Below are 21,155 nucleotides of genomic sequence, written 5' to 3'. Positions count from 1 at the left end.
TGTCAATCTCCATATATATTACATCAGTCACACAGAGACGCTCACAGGCTCAGTATGGATTAGACAAGAATATAAAAAGTAGACAAAGTGTACAGTATCATCAGATAGCAGGTATATATAGCATAGTTTAAACATTAACAATGTACGTCTATATATCAGGAGTAGTGTTGAGCCACCCCGCTAGTATTTTGGTTTGTCGCACAGGAGGCAAGTTCGTCGAATGTTCGTTGAACCACATTGAAAACAATGGCAGGCAAACACAAACACATAGAAAACAATTACAAAACACCTTAAAAGGTGTCCCAAAGCCGAAAAAATGCTCAGAAGACAAAAATTAACATATGGAAAAGGGCAACTACATTTAGAAAAGAGGTGGAGGAGTAAAAAGAGGAGGTGGAGGAGACACAGATATAGGCTTGTCATGCCCTTATGAAGTCAAGAAAGGCTGGAAAAAAAATGTAAAATACAAACCAAAAAAAAAAAATTCTGAAATCGAACATGATCATATACCGTCAGACTTCCCACCAATAAATTATGCCCACTGGCGATTGGGCAGCGTTATTCCCACGAACCTCTAAACAGCGTCCATGATTGCAAAGCTGAACCTTAAAGGAATGTCCAAAAGGGCACCACCAGGAGTGGAGCCTGCGGCTTAATTAGACTCCACCCGGGAAACCACAACCATGCCACCTCAAGAAAAGATGCACACATTGAAAGTTTTGTCGATTCTGTGTGTGGTGTGTCCATTTGTAGTTGTGCTAGCGATTTGTCAGCTTTATTCCGTTAACAAACGAGACTCCGGCATGCCCCCGCGGTACGCGTCAAGCTTACTAGAGGGATACGCGAGGCTCTGGCATGCAAGATTGAGCAATAACAGGTCTATCATGGCATTACATGTCCGGGGCTGCATGCATGCTACACTGAAAGGACCAGCTTTTGTCGCTTACAGGTGCATTTAACCCGCTGAACACCGTTAGTGATGGGGATCTGTGATTCCAATTATTCCCCGCGAACGATGATTTCCCAGTAAGTGCAGGTCAACCGCAATTCCTGATTTAGGCCTAACCGGCATTCCTGAAAAAATGCAAAAAATTACGTGTCCAAACCACAGGTGCTGTAGCTTGCTTATCAGCTCGGCAGCCATTCTCAGGCCCAGTATGGATTCGACAAGATTCCGGTTAGTTGATAAAGGGTACAGTTTCACCGGATAACACGTATATATGTAGCATAGTTTACACATTAAAAACCTATGTCTATATATCAGGAGGCAGGCTCAGATAGTCTCAGGCCCAGTATGGATTAGACGTGATTGGACAAAGGTGAGAAAGGGTACCGTTTCACTGGATAACAGGTTTGTATAGCATAGTTTACACATTAAAAATATATGTCTATAGATCAGGAGGCAGACTCAGACGTTCACAGGTCCAGTATGGATTTGACCAGATTGTACAAAGTTGAGAAAGGGTATCACTGGATAGCAGGTATATATAGCATAGTTTAAACATTTAAAATCTCCGTGTTCTCAGTATGGATTAGACAACAATCTAAAAAGTCGAAAAAAGGAAATGTATTTGAAGCGTACAGTACACCAGTATGTATGCACTTTTGGTGGTATTTTTTAATCTTCATATATATTTCTGTCTCAGTAAGACAGTCAAGACTTTCCGCAATAGCAAATGAGATGCATACAATTACTGACATAAAGTCTAGTGATTGCAGAAATCTAGGAATTACTATTCACGGGAAAAGCTTCCATCACAATTCTCAGAAGCGATGCTGACCGTCAATTAATTAGTGTGTGGAGACAGCAAAAACCTTTCTTTGTGAAGAAAGTGTTGCTGTATCGCAGTACCGTTGATCCCATCGCCGTTACTCATATCCATCCAATTTTGATCACAGGGAGAGATGTAAACATGGTTCTCACTGCCTATCATGATCTGTCACGTAACTTTGGAGTGCAAAACACAGAAGCCACAGGCCATAGGCGATTCAATTGGATTGGCATGAGAGGGCACATTTAAAAATGTGCGCTGGAATGTCACACGTCTGTGGGTAGGAAAACTGTGAAAGCTTATGAGAAACCACCACTGCATCTCGTTGTGAGTCGACGTCCATAAGAAATGGAAGCCATTGATCATCTGAAGCTAGAGCCCGGCCAGCAGGACAGGGCATAGCTACGTCTTAACCATCATCTTCTATCAGTTCACCAAATTTGTAGAGGCAGTCCCAGTGAAGGATTTGACAGCCCAGACTACACAGCAGAGGAGCAGGGAGAGGTAAACATTGCAAATGCTGGGGCCCTGCCCAAGCAAGGGGGGCCCACTCGTGGGCGTCGGTACTGGCACTGGGCCCCTCATAGGACGGCGGTGTGTCTGACGGCGGGTGTGCACCCCCACCGTCAGAGACACTTGATTGCACTATGAGGGACCCTGTGCCAGTGCACACGCCCAAGAGTCGGCCCACCCACGTGTCCAGAGCAACGGCACTCGCACAGTTGCGTGCGCTAGGTGGTGACCCCGGCCATGGAGAGAGGAGGCAGCCCAGATAGGGAGGTTTACAAAATGGCATATGTTGATGTGGGACATTCACCTGCTGCTAAAGGCGAAATTGGTCAAGTCCCAGGAAGAGGTGGACCAAAGAAAGCCATTTTTCTGTCAAACTATGTGTCATCAGGGTAAGGTGTGACAAAATCCTTGGAAACCCATGCATGGTTCATTTTAATGAAGGTTAGATCATCCACATTTTGGGTCGACAGACGGGTCCTTTTTTCTGTCAGGATTGATCCAGCAGCACTGAAGACTCTTTCCGATAGCACACTTGTAGCTGGGCAAGCGAGCTCCAGTAAGGCATATTGTGCCAATTCAGGCCAGGTGTCCAGTTTAGCTGCCCAATAGTCAAATGGGAATGACCTGTGAGGGAGAACATCAAAATGGGTGGAAAAGTAGTTTGTAACCATAGTTGACAAGTGCTGTCTCCTGTCACTTTCAATTGATGCAGTATTACCAGTCGTGTGAGCGGGACTTGAAAAATCAGTCCACAACATGGTCTTGAAACCCCTGTCTCCTACCCCACTTCTGATGTGTGCACCACTAACACCTCTTCCAAGTTGCCAACGGCCACTACGGCTCGTGTGACAACCATCACCGCTGCTGTGTGCTGGGAATGCCTCAACCAACTGGTTTACCAGAGTTGCTTGTTTGTTAGCCAATATTAGGTCAAGGTTCTCCTGTGGCATGATGTTTTGGAACTTGCCTTTTTAGCGTGGATCCAGGATGCTGGCCAACCAGTAGCCATCATTGTTCATCATTTTGGCAATGCGGGGGTCCCTTTTTAGGATCTGCAAGGTATAATCTGACATGTGGGCCAATGTTCCCAGTGTCAATGATGCACTGCGAGTGCTGAGTGGAGGAGCACTTTCAGGCAAATCCACATCCCTCCAGTCACGCACAAACCCAGTAGCAGACCTTGGCACGCCAACATTTTCTCTTGCCCCACGAGAAGCATCCTCCTCCCCTACATAATCATCCCCATCATCATCCTCCTCCTCCTCTTCTTCCACCACCTCATCCACGACAGTTCCCTGAACAGACAATGGCTGACTGTCACCAAGGCTTCCCTCCTCCTCTTCCTCATCATCCTCGGCTGCAGACGCCTGCTCCTTGATGTGCGTCAAAGTTTGCATGAGCAGACGCATAAGTGGGATGCTCATGCTTATGATGGCGTCGTCTGCGCTTACCAGCTGTGTGCATTCCTCAAAACATTGAAGGACTTTACAGAGGTCTTTCAGCTTCGACCACTGCACACTTGTCAACTCCATGTCTGCCCTCAAAGTGCCTGCCCGTGTATCCTCCCACAAATGCATTATGGCCTGCCTCTGTTCGCACAGCCGCTCAACCATGTGCAGGGTGGAGTTCCACCTTGTTGCAACGTCGATAATTAGGCGGTGCTTGGGAAGGTGGAGCAATCGCTGCAGCTTCTGCATACGACTGGAGTGTACCGGCGACCGGCGGATGTGCGAGCACAGTCTTCGAACCTTATGGAGCAGGCCTGTTAACTCCGGATAATTAGTGAGGAAGCACTGCACCACCAGGTTCAAGGTGTGAGCCAAGCAAGGTATGTGTCTGAGCGGGCTATAGCTGCCACAAAATTCCGGCCGTTATCACTAACTACCTTGCCTGCCTCAAGATGTAGACTGCCAGCCATGACTCAATTTGTCGCTGAAAGTAGTCGGCCTGTACCTCCGCAGTGTGTCTGTCGCCCAAACACATCATCTTCAACACAGCCTGCTGAAGCTTTCCACTAGCTGATCGATAGTGGGACACATCGTGTGCACCACTGTCAGCTGCGGATGCAGTGCTCGTGCGACTGCGCTCTGTGGACGAGCTTTCGCTTCTGGAGGAGGTGGGTCGAACGCCTACAGCCAACTGTTTCCTATGACATGGGCTAGGCAGCACTGTGCCATCACAGCTGTCCCCTGTGGACCCTGCATCCACCACATTAACCCAGTGCGCAGTGATGGACACGTAACGGCCCTGGCCATGCCTACTGGACCATGCATCAGTTGTGAGGTGCACCTTTCCACTCACTGATTGCTTGAGTGCATGGACAATGCCATCTTTCACATGAAGGTGGAGGGCTGGGATGGCTTTGCGAGAAAAGAAGTGGGGACTGGGTAGGTCATAGCGTGGTACTGCGTAGGCCATGAGTTCGCGGAAAGCTGCACTTTCAACCAACCGATAGGGCATCATCTCTAACGAGATTAGTTTGGCAATGTGGGTGTTCAAACCCAGTGTACGCGGATGAGGATGAGTACTTTCTTGTCCTACTCATAGTCTCTGGTAGGGTGAGCTGGACTTGAGAGCTGCATATGGTGGAACTAGCGGTGGACATGGCGGACTGAGAGAGGGTTGATGATGGTGATGGACTTGGTGTTCTTTCTGATGACCTAGATTCAGTCTTTCATTGCAATAACAGTGTGATTCCCTGACTGATTTGCCCTTGCGATGACAATTCAACATTTGCTGCTGGTGGTGTGCTAACCGGTGGACTTACAGTGGGGGAAACAATGTAGCGTTGCTGACTACCTTCTTTGGGAGCAGTAGCACATATGGTGCGTGAGTTTTGGTAGTCCGTCCACGCTTGCAAGTGCATGGTGGTTAAATGTCTTAGCATGCAACTGGTATTCAAATTTCTCCGATTTTTCCCTCGGCTAAAGGTCTTTGCGCACTTCTTACAGATAACCTTTGCCTAATCATTAGGATTTTGTTCAAAAAAGTGCCACACTGCACTCTTCCTACTATGGAAGACATTTTGAGGCCTTGCATGCTGTGCTATTTTGACCGTCTGGCCAAGCTGTCCTGCAACTCTTTTGGTTTTTGTAACCAGTTTTTGGACTGCTCTGGGCCTGCCAGATAACAGCTGTTGCGATGTCGTTGCCTGCTGCAGAAGCTCCTCCTCCTCTTCTGAGCTATTGGCAGCGGCACACTCTACCCCCAATGGATGCCAATCTGGGTCAACAACTGGGTCAACAACTGGGTCATCCATCACCTCCTCTTCAATGTCATGTGCACCTTCCTCTGTGTCACCGTGTATGGTGGTACACTGCGAGGACAATGTAGTGCTCTGAGTGAATGTACCAGCAGAATCATCTATCAGTGGCTTTGCTGTCAGTACACTCCATGTCAGATTCATCTTTGCCTGGGTAATTCACGATTTGACTTGATAACCCAGGCATGGTATGTGAAAACAGCTCCATGGAGTAATCTGTTGTGTGGCCTGCCGCATCCTTCAATTTTGGTTGGGGTGAAGGACACAAGGAAATGTGTGGTTCATGAACATGAGCCTCCAATGATGACTCAGTGCTTTTATTTTTTAAAACTTCAGAAGAGGAGGCGATAGAGCTGGAGGCTGAGTCAGCAATGTAAGCCAAAACTTGTTCTTGAAGCTCCGGCTTTAAAAGCGATTTACCTACTCCTAGAAAAGGGAGTCTTCGAGGCCTTGTGGAGCCAGATGATGATGCAGGCTCAACACCTCCTGCATTAGGTGCTATTTTGCTTTTGCCACTACCAGCAGATTCACCACCAACACCATCATTACCAGCTGCAAACCCCTGCCCACTTCCACAGACTCTTCCACCACACTTCCTCATTTTTGGGGAAAATGTACCCAAAAAACCATCAACTATATGGTACTGTAAAACAAGGTGCAAGGTGTATATAGTAGTGGGGGAATTGGAATCTCTGTAGACTTCAGGACACAGTTGGATTCTGTCAGGCCCTGTTTATTTTACACCGCAATGTGACAGGCAAATTCTGGATGTTGTAAGAAAGGTGGATAGAGGACTGTGGAGAATTGGAATCTCTCTACACTTCAGGACACAGTTGGATTCTGTCAGGCCCTGTGTCTATAACACCGCAATGTGACCGGCAGAAATTGCCTAGTGTATGACAAACTACAAGGTGTATATAGAATTGGGCAGAATTGGAATCTCCCTAGAGTGTAGGTCTGTAAGAACGGACAAACTCCTTGACTTTTCCTTACAGAGTCACACGCGTAGATAGCTTAAATTTGGCCGTGATAACAGCCGTTACACGGTACTGAGAGAGGAGCGTGCACGTACACCGCTGTACGGTGTATGTAAAATTGTCAAGCTCCATGTGTTTGTATACGGACTGACACACGCTGTCTCTCTCTAGTTTTGAATGTAATCAAACAGCAAATATACTAAACTGTGAAAAACGGACAAAACTATAAGGTGTAGGTCTGTAAGAACGGACAAACTCCTCGACTTTTCCTTAGAGAGTCACACACGTAGATAGCTTCAACTTGGCCATGATAATAGCCGTTACATGGTACTGAGAGAGGAGCGTGCATGTACACCGCTGTACGGTGTATGTAAAATTGTCAAGCTCCGTGTTTTTGTATACGGACTGACACACGCTGTCTCTCTCTAGTTTTGAATGTAATCAAACAGCAAATATACTAAACTGTTTGAAAAATGGACAAAACTATAAGGCTAGGTGCACACGTACCGGAACTCTCGCGGAAATTACCGCGAGAATTCCGGAATTCCAGTCCGCGGGAAAATCGCATTTTAAATTCCCGCGATTTTCCCGCGGAAAAACTAGCATTTTACAAGCGTATTTAGCTTGCAGAATGCTAGCGTTCTCCAAGCGATTTGAAGCATCGCTTGGAGAACTGATTGACAGGTTGGTCACACTCGTCAAACATAGTGTTTGACAAGTGTGACCAACTTTTTACTACTGAGGCCGCCTATGCGGCATCAATAGTAAAAGATAGAATGTAAAAAAAAAATAAAAAATGGTGTTATTCTTACCCTCCGACGTCCCGCGCATCCGTTCCCAGTAATCCTTTGCGAAAATGCCCGCGATGACGTCAGTTCTCGCGGGATCGCGACGTCTCACGGTAATTCGTGATGACGTCGCGCAAATGACTGCGAGACTTCACGATCCAGCAAGAACGGACGCCATCGCGGGCATTTTCGCAAAGGACTACTGGGAATGAGAGCGTGAAGAGAAGCAGGAAGGCTGCGCGGGACGTCGGAGGGTGAGAAGAACAATATTTTTTATTTTTAAATTCTATTTTTTACAGGGATATGGTACCCAAAGCTCGGAGGACAGTCTCCTCTCCTCCGGACCGTGGGTACCATCCGCAAATGTTCTGCTTACTTTCCGCATGGTGTGCACAGCCACATGCGGAAAGTAAGCGGAACAATGCATTCCTATGGGTGCGGGATCGCCGCGATTCCGCAAATTAATGAGCATGCTGCGGTTTTTACCGCGAAGCGATTCCGCCACGGTAAAAACTGCAGCATTAGCACAGCATTGCGGAATCCCATAGGAATGCATGGGATGCTTATTTTTCGCGTTTTCGCGGCAAAATCGCACGGTTAAAACCGCCGCGGAAACGCGAAAAAAACGCCACGTGTGAACTCAGCCTAAGGTGTAGGTCTGTAAGAACGGACAAACTCCTCGATATTTCCTTACAGAGACACACACGTAGATAGCTTCAATTTGGCCGTGATAACAGCCGTTACACGGTACTGTGTGAGGAGCATACACTGCTGTACGGTGTGTGAAAAAATGAACGCTCACTACCTCACCAGGACAAAACAATACAATTTGGATTGCTTTTAAAAAAACAGTTTGAACACCAGTGTGCACACAGCAATGCAGCTAGCCTTAAAAGGCAGGCTAATCACCACCAGCGCTGCTGCACAAAAGCAAAAATCTTCACCTTTCACTGCACAGTAACTACAGTGAAAAGCGCTTGCAGCAGAAGCAGTTTTTTTTTCTTTTTGCCTTCCTAATGCTCTCCCTACAGAATCAGCAGCTGCAGCAGCTCTCCCTATTCTGAGATCAGCATCAGTAACATGGCGGTTAGCGTCCCCGCCCTTTTATACCCCCTGTGACGCCACACAAAGCAAGCCAATCACTTGCATGCCCTTCTCCAAGATGGTGGTGACCGCTGCCTATGTCATCACGTTGCCCACAGTGTCCGTTCTTCCTGATTGGCTGAAAAAGGGCACTAAAGCATCTTTTGAAACGCGACTTTGGCGCTAAAGTCGCCGACCTCGTGGCCGACCTCACGCTAAGGTCGAGTTTCGTTTCATGAAACCCGACTTTGGCGAAAGACGGCGACTTTTGAATTTTTTCGACCCGTTTCGCTCAACTCTAGCAGTGACGAATGCAGCACAGGTTAGAGGAAAATAGTGTTTATTTCAATAAAGAATATTGAGGAAAAAAATTTTTTTTTTTTATTCAGTGTTAGAGATAAGCAAACAAATTCGATTACAATTGAATTCAACACGAATTTTACTATTTCACCAAAATTGAGAATTTTTGTAATTCATTTATGCACAGATTAAAAAAAATAGCTCCTGTAACAACCTTAAGGGGTCTTTAAAAGACTTAAAAAATCCTTATACTTGCCTTACCATTCCTTTTCCCACCTCTCTGCTATTCAAGTCACTCATCCAGACCTCAACGCTTCTTCAGATCTACACTGCTTGCGTTGAAACCCCCTAGTCAAGTCATGGCACACATCATTACGTTATGACATTCTGCAAGGATTTCAGCATGATAGAAGAAATATCAATCAGTTAATGCTGAGAAGTCATCACTGGTAGGTGATAGAAGATCTGGGGGGCTGCTTATTAGGATTATAGCGAATCAGCAGAAATAACATATTAAAAAGCAAATGCAAAAAGTACTGATATTGTTGGTGTGCCAAAAGAAAAAACGATAAAAAATCCTAATGGTGTCTGTAATGCAGGCTCACCTTAGTGTGTTGTGCTGATTACAGGCACATCACTATTATAGATTGAGGTACAGTAAATGCAGACGCCGGCCCAAGCCTTGTAGCATGAGTTCCTGGATTCATCAATGGAGGAGAACCAAATGAAAGCAATCAGCAGGTTTCTGTGCTACCACAATGCTGGAATTGACTAAATAAATTCCCAAGAAGATAGTTTTCGGTACATAGTGATGAAATAACATGATCTTCTTTATTTGTGAGGAAACAATAAAATTCTCCAGAAACTATGTGTTAGAAGTAATGTAAGTTTCTGGTGAAAACACTTGGTTAGAGAGCAGTATGGGGTCTACATTAGAATATGCACCAACACTTCTGGCAATGTGACAAAGAGAGCTGATTGATAGCTGTATAGCCTAGTAGAGAGAGTCTGCATCATAGCCGGCAAGTTGTGAGGGTGAGTAGCACTCGCTGTAAACAGTGCACAACCCTCAGATCTATAGTAATCTAGAGGTCACAAAGGAGCAAATCGGGAACTTCTTCTTGTACTGCTGTAAGTGTAGTTTCTCTGAAAATGGGGAAAACCAGCCTATCTGCTTGACAAGGTACTACTGGTGTTGAGACAAGGTAAGAATTTCTACCACATAGGTTATTTGTAAAGAAAGTATTCATGAGATAGCAAAGATTAAGCATTTACATTAGTGAAAAGTTACCACACCAGAGGCAGTCAATATGCTAAGTACTGTGCATTTAGAGTATTACCACCTAAGGAAGAGTCAGGAGATTGGTGCATGAGTGTCAGGCAAGGTAACTGAGTGAATAGGCCACAGAAGTGTGAAAGACTGTCAGATAAGCTGCAGCATTGCATAGCTGTTAAAAAGAGGTTACAGTGAGCAAGGGGATGAGCCAATCAGCAAAATGGTGTCTTGTGCAGTATTGAAAATGGCTCAGAGATTGTGTTGGAGTGAAAAGGGCTTCTGATGAGTTTGCTAGCAGGCTAAGGAAGTTTTGCAACTTCAATCTGTAGCTGTTAAAGCTTCTACTTCTTGTTGGAAGGTAACTACCGAGGATCGTGCTCCTTAACCACCAAACTCACTGCTTCTCCATGAGTACAGATATTCCCAATCCGTCTCCTGTCGGTATCTATATTCCTTCAGCTATCCCTGAATGGGGAAACCTCTCTTACACCAAGGGCCACTGCATCTTATATGCTATATTACACTTTAATCAAAGAGTAATTTGTGTCCAGAAGTTTCCTGAAGAAACAGAGCTATTTACTCTAGATATTTATGAGCATGTAATTATAAAATGTTTTAATGTGTTGTTACATATTGTAACTTTTACATAGGAATTTATTTTCCTATATAATTCATATTCAGCGGCTGCATTTTCCATTTTCCTAGCGTGGGTCTATATGCACTTTCCTATCCCATTTGTGACGCTAATAGGCTTGGCTGGAAGGACAAACTCAATACTGTGTAATTTAAATCTAGCATTAGCATTTAAAGTGCTAATTTGATTTAACCATGTTATTCTTGCAAATCTTGCTCCAGGTATATGTCCTGTAGCAAATCCCTATGGCTTGTCTGTGGCCAATTTTCCAATCACGTCATTGTAAAGCTGGGCCTCACTATTGAAACAATGATATTGTTAGCCATTGATTTGATTGCTGCATTTTCAGTCTCAGAATTGAAGCTCATCAACGCTATTAAAAGCAAAAGCTCATTGTGAAGAAAATTGTAGGGTAAGGTGGGGTGATTTTAAGCTGCAGTTTGGCTGTCAGGATAATAGGCAAGTTAAAGTAAAGATTCACCTAACAAAATGTGTGCAGAATTCAATCAGAAAGTAATACAAAGAAGTGCCAGGAGGACTGTAAAGGAAGAGAAAAGATTGTTTTGCTCACATTCCAAGCTCTTAATTACTGATTTTTGTCTTTTGAAATAAATTGCAGCTCAATATAATTAAAATTAATGGCTCATTGTTTTTTATGAAACATGTTTTCTTCTGGACCGCCAAGGTAATTAAAAACACCTTTACTAAATGAAATTATGTGTATATTTTCCCAATGATGCTTTGTTAAAGGGTTATTCCCACAATTACATTACTTTTCGCAAAGCACAATAAATTCATACTTATTGGTATTACACAGACCATGCTCGACATAGATTCTGTCTTGTACCTCTGTGTCTTTTTTTATTTCCATCTGCTCCTCTCTGTATGCAGCTTAACTGCTGAAATGGCTGATTCTAAATGACTACACTTTTCAGCAGCACTTGCTTCTCCAAAGTGCTGCAGACTCGTTTCTCTCTGGTGGGCTCCTAAATAGCCATATGAAAACGTATATGGCAGAATATAAAATTGGTCTGATAAAATATTGTACAGGACCATATAGTGCACAGAAGAATAGCATGTTATACACTGTATGTCAGTGATGGAGGAATAGCAGAGCTATATTGATAACCAGCTAAACAAGAACAGTGAAATTACAGTAGGATGGATTCGCTTGCTACTGAAGGATAAATTAAGCCTAAAAGTATGTTGTTACAAAATAATACCTATCTTTGTACATTATTGCAAAACCACCTTGTGATATTGTGATTAAACCTTTTATCACTTCTATTATTCAGACTTTGGAAAAATACTGCTGTCCATGGTGCTGAAAGAGAGCTGGCAGTACAGAAGGATGTATTTAAATATAAAACTACCAAATTTTCCATATTATTTTACTTAAAGGGGTTAACATTGCAAAATAAAACTTTTCCCAGGATACATGAAAAATAAAGTGAGCCATACTCACAAAACATAAATTAATGGGAGAAAAAGAAAAGAAAGCACAATAATAGTGTACTCTACTGGTACAAATGTGAAAAAGGCTTAATTGATAACAAAGAATAGTGCACATACATGATTAAAACATTAAAAACACTAAAACAAAATGGCTTCAAGGATTCAAAGTGCCATATAACAACGAAGATGTAACCACTAGGCACTTAGTAATACAGATAGTGCCTAGTACTATTTACTGACCAAATTGCAGATAAATATTAAATATGTTATTCCATACAGTGGATACATATAAACAGTATTATCACATTGGGGGTCCCACATATAATAAAACAAAGGACCCCAATATACATGTCGGCATGGTAAAAGAAAAGGGACTAAGAATCCTGTCCTATCATGCAATGCTACTGTGGCATATTGTATCACCCAAAGGTTACAGTTGAATATACTTGTAAAAAAGATGCACCATAATCACCGGGTGTTTAACACAGAAGCAGCATGAATGATCCCAACCATCCCTACGCGTATCACTACCTGCTGTAGCTTTGTCAGGGGAAGATGTTAAAGAAATGCTAATATCGGGTATATATAAAGGTAAATGCACTTACCGCCATTACCAAGATCGCCAAGACCTGTGTTGGCAAGCTAGGAACAACCTTATAACCTACTAATAAGCTGAAGTAACTGATTGCCCCCATGTATGTCAGCGTGCGGTCCACCATGCATGCCACATACAGGAAATGAAATACTGCATATGCGCCCATAATGCCCATCAGTCACCGCGTAACATACCACATATCCCAATGTATGCAAAGATACGGTCATCCACCATTGTACACGCGTCAAGAGGCAAAAACAACAGAGACAGTCAGTGTGCGGTTCACCATACTCACATAACATGACACAACAGGATCAGCGCAGGCTGCTTTGTGGTCTACGTAGAAAAAGTATACAGTGATGTTATCATTTTAACAGCTGCCGGACGGCTGTGGTCTGTGATTGGTTGCAGCTATCAGGTGACTAGATCAGCACGTAATCGAATGATTGATAATGACACACTGCTCAAGGTCACCTGACAGCTGCAGCCAATCACTGGTTACTTGGCAGCAAGTGGAATGATTATACGAGGGCCTGCTGATAAGTCTTTGGCTTTGTGATCTTTTTTGTTTCTATGGTAATGAATGATACATCACATGAAAGCCTTATGTGTCTAATATATGCTTTAAAAATTTTGTGTTTTTATGTTATGGCAACAGTGTTCTACATACGCGGGAAAGCAAAATGGCGTTGTCTAATGTGATATTCACAGTAAATGAGAGCAGAGGGGTGATAAAATTAATGTTTCTGCAAGGATTCATGGTGATATGTTGCAGACATTGGGGGATCAATTCCCTTGATATTCTACAGTTAAGAACTGGGTAACCAAATTTAAAATGGGCCACTTCAGCACCAACGATAAGGAACGTCCTGGATGACCAAGAGTGGTTGTTGTTCCGGAGATTGTCGATGCTGTGGACAACATCATACTGGAGAATCGTCAAATTTCATCTAGAGCAATAGTAGACATCATGAGGATTTCCTGTAAACATGCTTGTGTAATTATCCATGATCATTTGGACATGAAGAAGCTATCTGCAAAGTGGGTCCCCAAATGTTTGACAACAGATCAGAAAAGCATGCGAGTGAAAACTTCCCGGTCCATTTGTCAGCATTTCCAGACCGATATGAACTTCCTGGATCGACTGGTCACTATGGACGAGACTTGGATTTATTTGTATGACTCTGACACCAAGGAACAGTCAAAAGAGTGGAGGCACAGTGGTTCTTCTCGTCCAAAGAAGTTCAGGGTGCAAAAAACAGCCACAAAGGTAATGGCGTCTGCGTTCTTGGATGCTGCTAGTGGACTACCTTCAAAAGGGTTCCACCATCAATGCAAGGTATTACATTAAACTTTTGGACCAACTGAAGGCAGCTCTGAAGGCCAAAAGGCATGGCAAGCTGTCCAAAGGAATCTTGTTCCTGCAAGACAATACCTCCGCTCACACTGCACAAGAGACCAAGGCAAAACTGGCGGAGCTGGGCTTCCAGCTGGTTGACCACCCACCTTAGGCTAGTTTCACACTTGCTTTTTTTTGCAGCACGTTTTTCCCGCAAAAAAACACATTGAAAAAACGCATACAAAAGCATACAACTGCTGCGTTTTTTTCAAGCATTTTTATGAGCATGCATGAAAAAAACGCAGCGTTTTTATGCGTTTGTCTGCGTTTTTAGTGCGTTTTTACCGCGTTTGCGTTTTTTTCCAACATTTTTAGGTGGCCCCTCACACTACCCAAACCATGACTTTACTAACCCTAACCCTGACCCTAACCCTAACCCTAACCCTGACCCTAACCCTAACCCTGACCCTAACCCTTAACCAAATCATACTTAACCCTAACCCAAACCCTAAACCCTAACTAACCCTAACCCTAACCCTAACCCTGACCCTAACCCTAACCCTGACCCTAACCCTAACCCTAACCCTGACCCTAACCCTAACCCTAACCCTAACCCTGACCCTAACCCTTAACAAAACCATACTTAACCCTAATCCTGACCCTAACCCTGACCCTAACCCTTAACCAAACCATACTTAACCCTAACCCTGACCCAAACCCCAACCCTAACCCTGACCCTGACCCTAACCCTAACCCTAAACCCCCTTAACTAACCCTAACTCTAACCCAAACCCCTAAATTCCATGGTTAAAAAAAAAAAACGCATATGCAAAAAAACGCATACATGAGCATGCCAGTGCGCACATATGCGCATCCATAGGCTATAATGGCCATTTTTAGCGCAAAACGTGCGCATATGTGCGCATGCGCTTTTTTGCAGGGCCAAAAAATGCAACATGCTGCGTCTGGAAAATACAAACGCACACCCCAAAAAAACGCAGCGCATGAAAATCGCATACATGCGCTTACAAGCGCGCAGGTATGCGCACCCATGTTAAATATAGGGGAAAAAACGCATGCGCACATATGCGTTTTTTTCCAGCGCTAAAAAACGCAAATGTGAAACCAGCCTTATTCACCAGATCTAGCTCCCTCCGACTATCATCTTTCTCCAAACCTGAAGAAACATCTCAACGATACCAAATTTAACACCATTTCTGATGCCATGGCTGTTATGGATGCCTGGTTTGAGGCACAGCTGAAATCCTTATTTTTGCAAGGCTTACAGGACTTGGAATACTGATGTAAGAAGTGTGTTGATGTGGGGAGGTTGAACTGATGGACAGGTCTGCCTGTGGAGAAAGGCAGAGGGATAGCGCAGTGTAGGCTGAGATACAAAGAAAGGGGTGACATGTGGCAGATTGACCATTAGAGGGAAGTGGGGAGTGTAGGAGAGAGTGACTGTGTAACTGCCATGGGTCGAGGTAACCTCCATTGGTCAAAGGTAACTGTCAGGTGATAGTGGGCCGAGCTACCAGGACTGGGAGTATAAAGGCTGAGGGAAGGTTCTGGAGAGTCCAGTCAGCCAGGGGAGCTCACTAGAGAGGAGGATCTGCCATAGAGAGAAAGACAGTAAAAGCTTTCAGAAAGTAACTGACAGTGGACACGGTCATGGGGGGTGACCCAAAAGGACAGTAGCCGCAGTCAGAGACGGTCTGGGGGGTACCAATTGGATGGTTTACTTTGAAGGGTGAAACGCTGTGGTGGAAGTGCCTAGGGCAGCCACGGTGGGAAGAGCCACAAAGGATGCAACAATGGTGAAACTAAAAAGTGAAGGTACCCGGGTCTGTGAGCGAGAGAACAGTGAAATTCCTGTGAAGTGCGGTGGTTGTCAGAGAGGCGTCCAATAAAAATGGACCTATTGAATATAACTCCTGTCTCTGTCTCGTGTCTGTCGGCAGCAAGAAGTGGGTCACCCCCCCATTCCTGTTGGATCAGCACCTTAACCCCGCCTATCCTACATTGACATCAGTGGAGAGTATGTGGAATAAATATAAAGTTTCATCTTCCTATCTTGTTTCTTTCTGGGTAAAGCCAAAGACTTAGCAGCCCCCCGTAAAATCACTTTCTGTCTCTATGCAGACCATGATTCGGCAAGCACTTGATCCCGGTGAATGTTGGTCGGTGACTTTGACAAAGTTTGTTATTTTTTACATAAAAAAGTGTGGTCTTCTATTTTTTGTAGTACATATCGGGGGGGGTGGTCCCTCCAGGACTCAGCACTCTTATCGACACATCCTTACCAGACAAGGTTTAAATTGTGAGCAACAACTGGTTTTCTTTTACTCTCAATTCAGTTAAGGTCTGGGTTGGTAGATGGAGAGGTAGGACATATAGTTGTTAGGAACCATCCATATTTAGGTACACCTTGATGTTGTTGGATGGCTTTTGCACACTTTGATAAAAAAAACACTAAGTACCTAACATTTTTAACATAGACAGCAATACTGGAGATCATATATTCATTATTCGCAGAGTGCTGACGCACAGTTCATGTATATGTTATTTATTACATATCCCGTCTCCTTGGGCAAAATTTGCCTTGTCAACTTTGTTGTAGTGCTTATGTGTGACGAATGTTCTTCTTTAGCAGATAAATTAATTTTTTTTGTTTCATAAATGAATATCACACATGAAAATAAGATAAACTGTATTACAAAGGTGCTTATCAGAAAAATCTGCTTCTTTTTCTTTCTGAACTGATCTTTCATTCTTTAAATTGTTACATCACTGAGATAGGAGATGGCAGTTGTTACTTGTAGATTTCTATACAGGCAGGAAGTGGATGAGGATAGAGGGGCTCTGCCTATAGCTCTACCCTACACCCCTTGTCTTCATAGAACAACAGCAATCATAGAATCATGGAATGTTAGAGTTGGAAGGGACCTCCAGGGTCATCATGTCCAACCCCTGCTCAATGCAGTATTCACTAAAGCATCTTAGACAGATGTCTATCCAGTCTCTCTTTGAGGGATTCCATTGCAGGAGAACTCACCACCTCTCGTGGCAACCTGTCTTCACCGAATACAGATTATACTTGTGAATTTAGAATTCTGAGATTAAAAGATCAGTTAAGAAGGAGAAAAAGGCAGATTTTTCTTATAAAACATTTTACAGTTTCTTATTTTCATATTCACTATTGGTTTATGAAATGAACATTAAAATAATGGCTACTCATTAAGGTACATAGAATAATTTGAAGGCTCTGGAGTTTATAGACTTTATGACCATCTAGTAGTAGTATATATTATCATGAAAAAACCTACAGACAAGATACTTTATTAATAGAAGAACCCAAAATTGGTTCACACCACAAAGTGAACAAACCAAAAACAAAAAATAAGTGTCCAAAAACCAATTAAAAGTAGGGGGGTGTCACTATGAGTCCCTGATGAATACTATCACTCGTACCTTCCTGGCCGCGGAGGTTGGCACCCTAGGGGGGAACGTTGTGGCGCCCCCGCTCAACGAAAGCTCTCCCTGGGCACCCTGATGCACCCTGCAACCACTAGGGAGCCCTCTACCCGATGACTAAAGGGACCCCTAACACTATACATAGGCAATCCTATGATAAGGAAGACCCTAGACCCCACACACATAAAAACATGAATAGGGACACAAAGGCAGAATAATGGCGTAAATTGTGATGATAAATAAAATCCTTTTTCAGACTGACTATATACATTACTGGTTGTACACCATACAGATCAGCAGTCTATTTGGAAAGAGTTATTTCCGACCATCCAATAATATTGAAAGATTCATAGGCTGACTCCTCATAATTCCCATCCAACATCAATAAAGCAGGGAAATACTATTGGATCAATCTCAAACATGATGCCTTTAGACCCATATCAGGATCAGTCTCAACATAGTGATACATTCAGGGTTAACTCATGGGATGCATGTATCACGAATATGGTCAGATAGAAATTAAGTGGATACTCATCATTTCACCCGCCAACTGCCAGTCAATGATTGCGCCTCAACGCGCTTCGCCCCATTGGGCTCATCAGGAGGCCTGGTATATACAGTATATATCATGTGTCCTGATGTGGTATAGCAGCTGGGCCGCGTCGTTACATCCCTCCATTTAAACATACCGCTCGATGACGCCCGCCAGCCACGGACGCCAAAGTAGGTCCCGCCCATGAAGCACACTGAGCATATCCACACTGATGTATACCCCTCGATTCTCAACTCACCGCTCCCATGGCACGACACAGCGTGCACATAACCAATCCGGTGAGGAAGATTCCCTTACCGCTTCCGGGTAGCTGAGGGACCAGGTTTGCGCCCACTCAGTGCGCATGCTCCGGCCAGCTGATACACAGATACGAAGCAGGGCCGTGGAACGCAAGCTACAGCCCTTATCAAGGGCGCAGACTCACAGTGAACCGCACCGCCATATTAGATGATGGTGATGGGCAGAAATAAGATAATATTGCGCATACTGTCACGAAATACTACTTATAACGCTCAATTTAGTGCCAGTCCTTAATGAGCAGCATGATGTAAATAGTGCAACATAAGAACATATAGGCGAGTAGGATATACCCATTCCCCTAACGTATATATTGGTTCATATAAATAGATATCCTATTAGGGCAAAATGATGAGCCAACCTATATTATAATACCTCAAGGTAGACCATGCGATATTGAGGGAAATTTATAACTATAGATCATTAGATCATCATAGAAATTCCTAAAATAGGAACCTGAACTAAGAAAAGGATAAGACCAGCTAAACTAGATCGATCCCCATTTTGGAATTGTAAAACCACTGGAGTGGTATATTTGGCCACATGCTCCTGTCCCAAGGATTATATAGGGGAGCAATGGAGAAACATTACTGTTTTAGGCACTGTGGAGGCGCTATTACTAATTGAAACACTCTGAGAGAGCATTATTGCTAATGAGGCACAATGAGGAGCAATAGTACTAATAAGGATACTGTGGGAAATAATTATTACTAATGATGGCTTTTTGGTGGAACTATTAATGTAGAGGCATCCTGCTAAGTCATTTTTATAGTAAAATGGTGGAGAACTATTACTATTGAGGGCACTCTTATTGCCGCATCACTCTTGACAGCACATCATTAATGTTGAAGGCGTTCTGATTGATGCAATTATTTTGGAGGTACAGTGTGGGCACTGTCACTATTAGGGACACTCTGTTTCTCAGAATTATTTTATAAATGCTGCTCGGGCACTATTTCATGTCAGAATGATTTGTTTTGAGGGGATTAGTTGCAGAATAACAATAATTTTTAGTAGACACTATGTCTGTTGCACATTTACTGTCAGCAGTATTATTTTGGGTGCACTGTGTGGCAATTTCCAGTATGCACCATAATTAGGTAGCCCTATGTGTGACACCTATCACTCCAAGGGGCTCTATCTGTGTTACTAGTATTTTCAGGAAGACTGTATGGCACTTGTATGCCTGCAGTCCAGTATTCAGGAGCACAGCAGTATTAGGCGGAACTGTGGTAGGGCACTGTTATAGCACCAGGCGTTTGTGCTCATAGGGTACAGAAACTCACAGTAAAGTGAGAAACATAAGATGGACAGTAAACTCTGCACATAAATATAATGGCTGGAAAAAGCTAAAGGCCCAAATAGATTAAATGGGTAATGAGGAAGTGTAAATTCAGAGAAGACATCACATTTGAGAGACTTGTTGTAACTGTACTGTATTTTGTCTGTGACTTCATCTGATCAGTGGTGCACTCTCCTATGTGGTTTGTCATGGTGAATTTACTGTAAAATATGATATTCTTCCAGTGACCCAATTCATCTAGGCTTAGCATGTAAAATGTGATTCCAATAAGATAATTCAATAGAAATGTCTTGAGAGAAATGCCCCTGACTCTGATAGTTGCACCCACATGCTCCACCCACCCCTATATCTACCCACTGGTAGCAAGAGTCAATGGTCCTGCCATGTTGTCAGTTTATGTAATATGGAAATGTCAAAGAGATTTATTACAAGACTTATTTAAGGTATAAAGATATTGGAAATAAATGTGGAAGATGCCATGTGCATAGCACGACTAATTAACAACAATTAAGGTTAATCAACTGTTAAAGTACTCCATACTGATCATTGATATCCTCATAATATGGGGATGGAGTTACATATTTAGAGGGTTGTATCATTCATTTCCATGCTGATCTTAAATATTCTAAGTTCAGTCTCCTAATCATTCGCTAAAAGTCTTATTTCATTTTCACTTACTGTGTTGGAACTTGGCCTTGATTTTCATTTTGGATTCCTCCTTGTCCAGATTTCTATCCCACTCAGACCAGCGTTTGATTTGCTCTTCCCTCATCTTGTAGAAGAGAATTTGTTTCTGCTCCTCATTCAATTCCGCCAGAAGGTCAGGATCGATGTACATGTCCCTTAGAATCTGTTGCAACATGTTTGACTTCGGATCCTCTCTTGTGATGGATCAAACAAAAGCGAAACTTAATTCCACCAAATGCCTGTCATTGCATTGTATAGGGAGTATGTATGCGGAATAAACATTAAGTCAAAATGTTAAAGAGTTGTAAAGAGATAAAAGGTGTAGGAAACAAAAGTGCAGGTCAATAATCTTTAGTAGTGTCTACATGCAGCAAATGCTGAATAAATATATCCTAGACTTAACAGGAGAAGATATCTGAAGAGGCAGCCGAGCAGCTCAGAGGATCACACCCTTTGCTATGGTTGATTTGTTTCTGGCTTTGAAGCAATGTGTGCTCAGGATAACAATGTTTTGAGTGATGTCATGGTTAAAAGTAACAGCTACACCAGGAATATCCATGTCAAGGCTGTTCAGCCTTTGAGAACGGATCTCTGGTGACAGACAGGAAAGCTTGGTTTTGTTCTGAGTGCCATTCGATTACAGCACAGGGCAGCTTGGTGCTAGGGCCTAGGGTATGAAGTTTCACTCTTTATTGATCAAGAGCTCTACTGCCGAGAAAAGTAGCACTAGCCATTATGAGGGATCGCATGCATAAACCACATATAATATACAGTCATGGCCAAAAGTATTGACACCCCTGCAATTCTGTCAGATAATACTCAGTTTCTTCCTGAAAATGATTGCAAA

The 21,155-nt window shown here is 43.4% G+C and overlaps 1 protein-coding gene across 1 annotated transcript in view; it reads right to left on the bottom strand.

Annotated features, from left to right (window-relative positions):
- SH2D4B (SH2 domain containing 4B) overlaps window positions 1-20,737 on the bottom strand; it is a 421,191-nt gene extending 400,454 nt beyond the window's left edge. The window contains exon 1 of the mRNA XM_073574815.1: window positions 20,300-20,737. Within this exon, the coding sequence (XP_073430916.1) occupies window positions 20,300-20,483 (184 nt within the window). The 5' untranslated portion in view covers window positions 20,484-20,737. The remainder of the gene's footprint in view (window positions 1-20,299) is intronic.
- Window positions 20,738-21,155: the final 418 nt, after the last annotated feature.

Source organism: Dendrobates tinctorius, unplaced genomic scaffold (genome assembly GCF_039654945.1).
Source record: "Dendrobates tinctorius isolate UK_male_01 unplaced genomic scaffold, ASM3965494v1 ptg000040l, whole genome shotgun sequence".
Lineage (NCBI taxonomy): Eukaryota > Metazoa > Chordata > Amphibia > Anura > Dendrobatidae > Dendrobates > Dendrobates tinctorius.
Note: the sequence above shows the minus strand (reverse complement) of the source record. Positions and strands in the feature narration are given on the sequence as shown.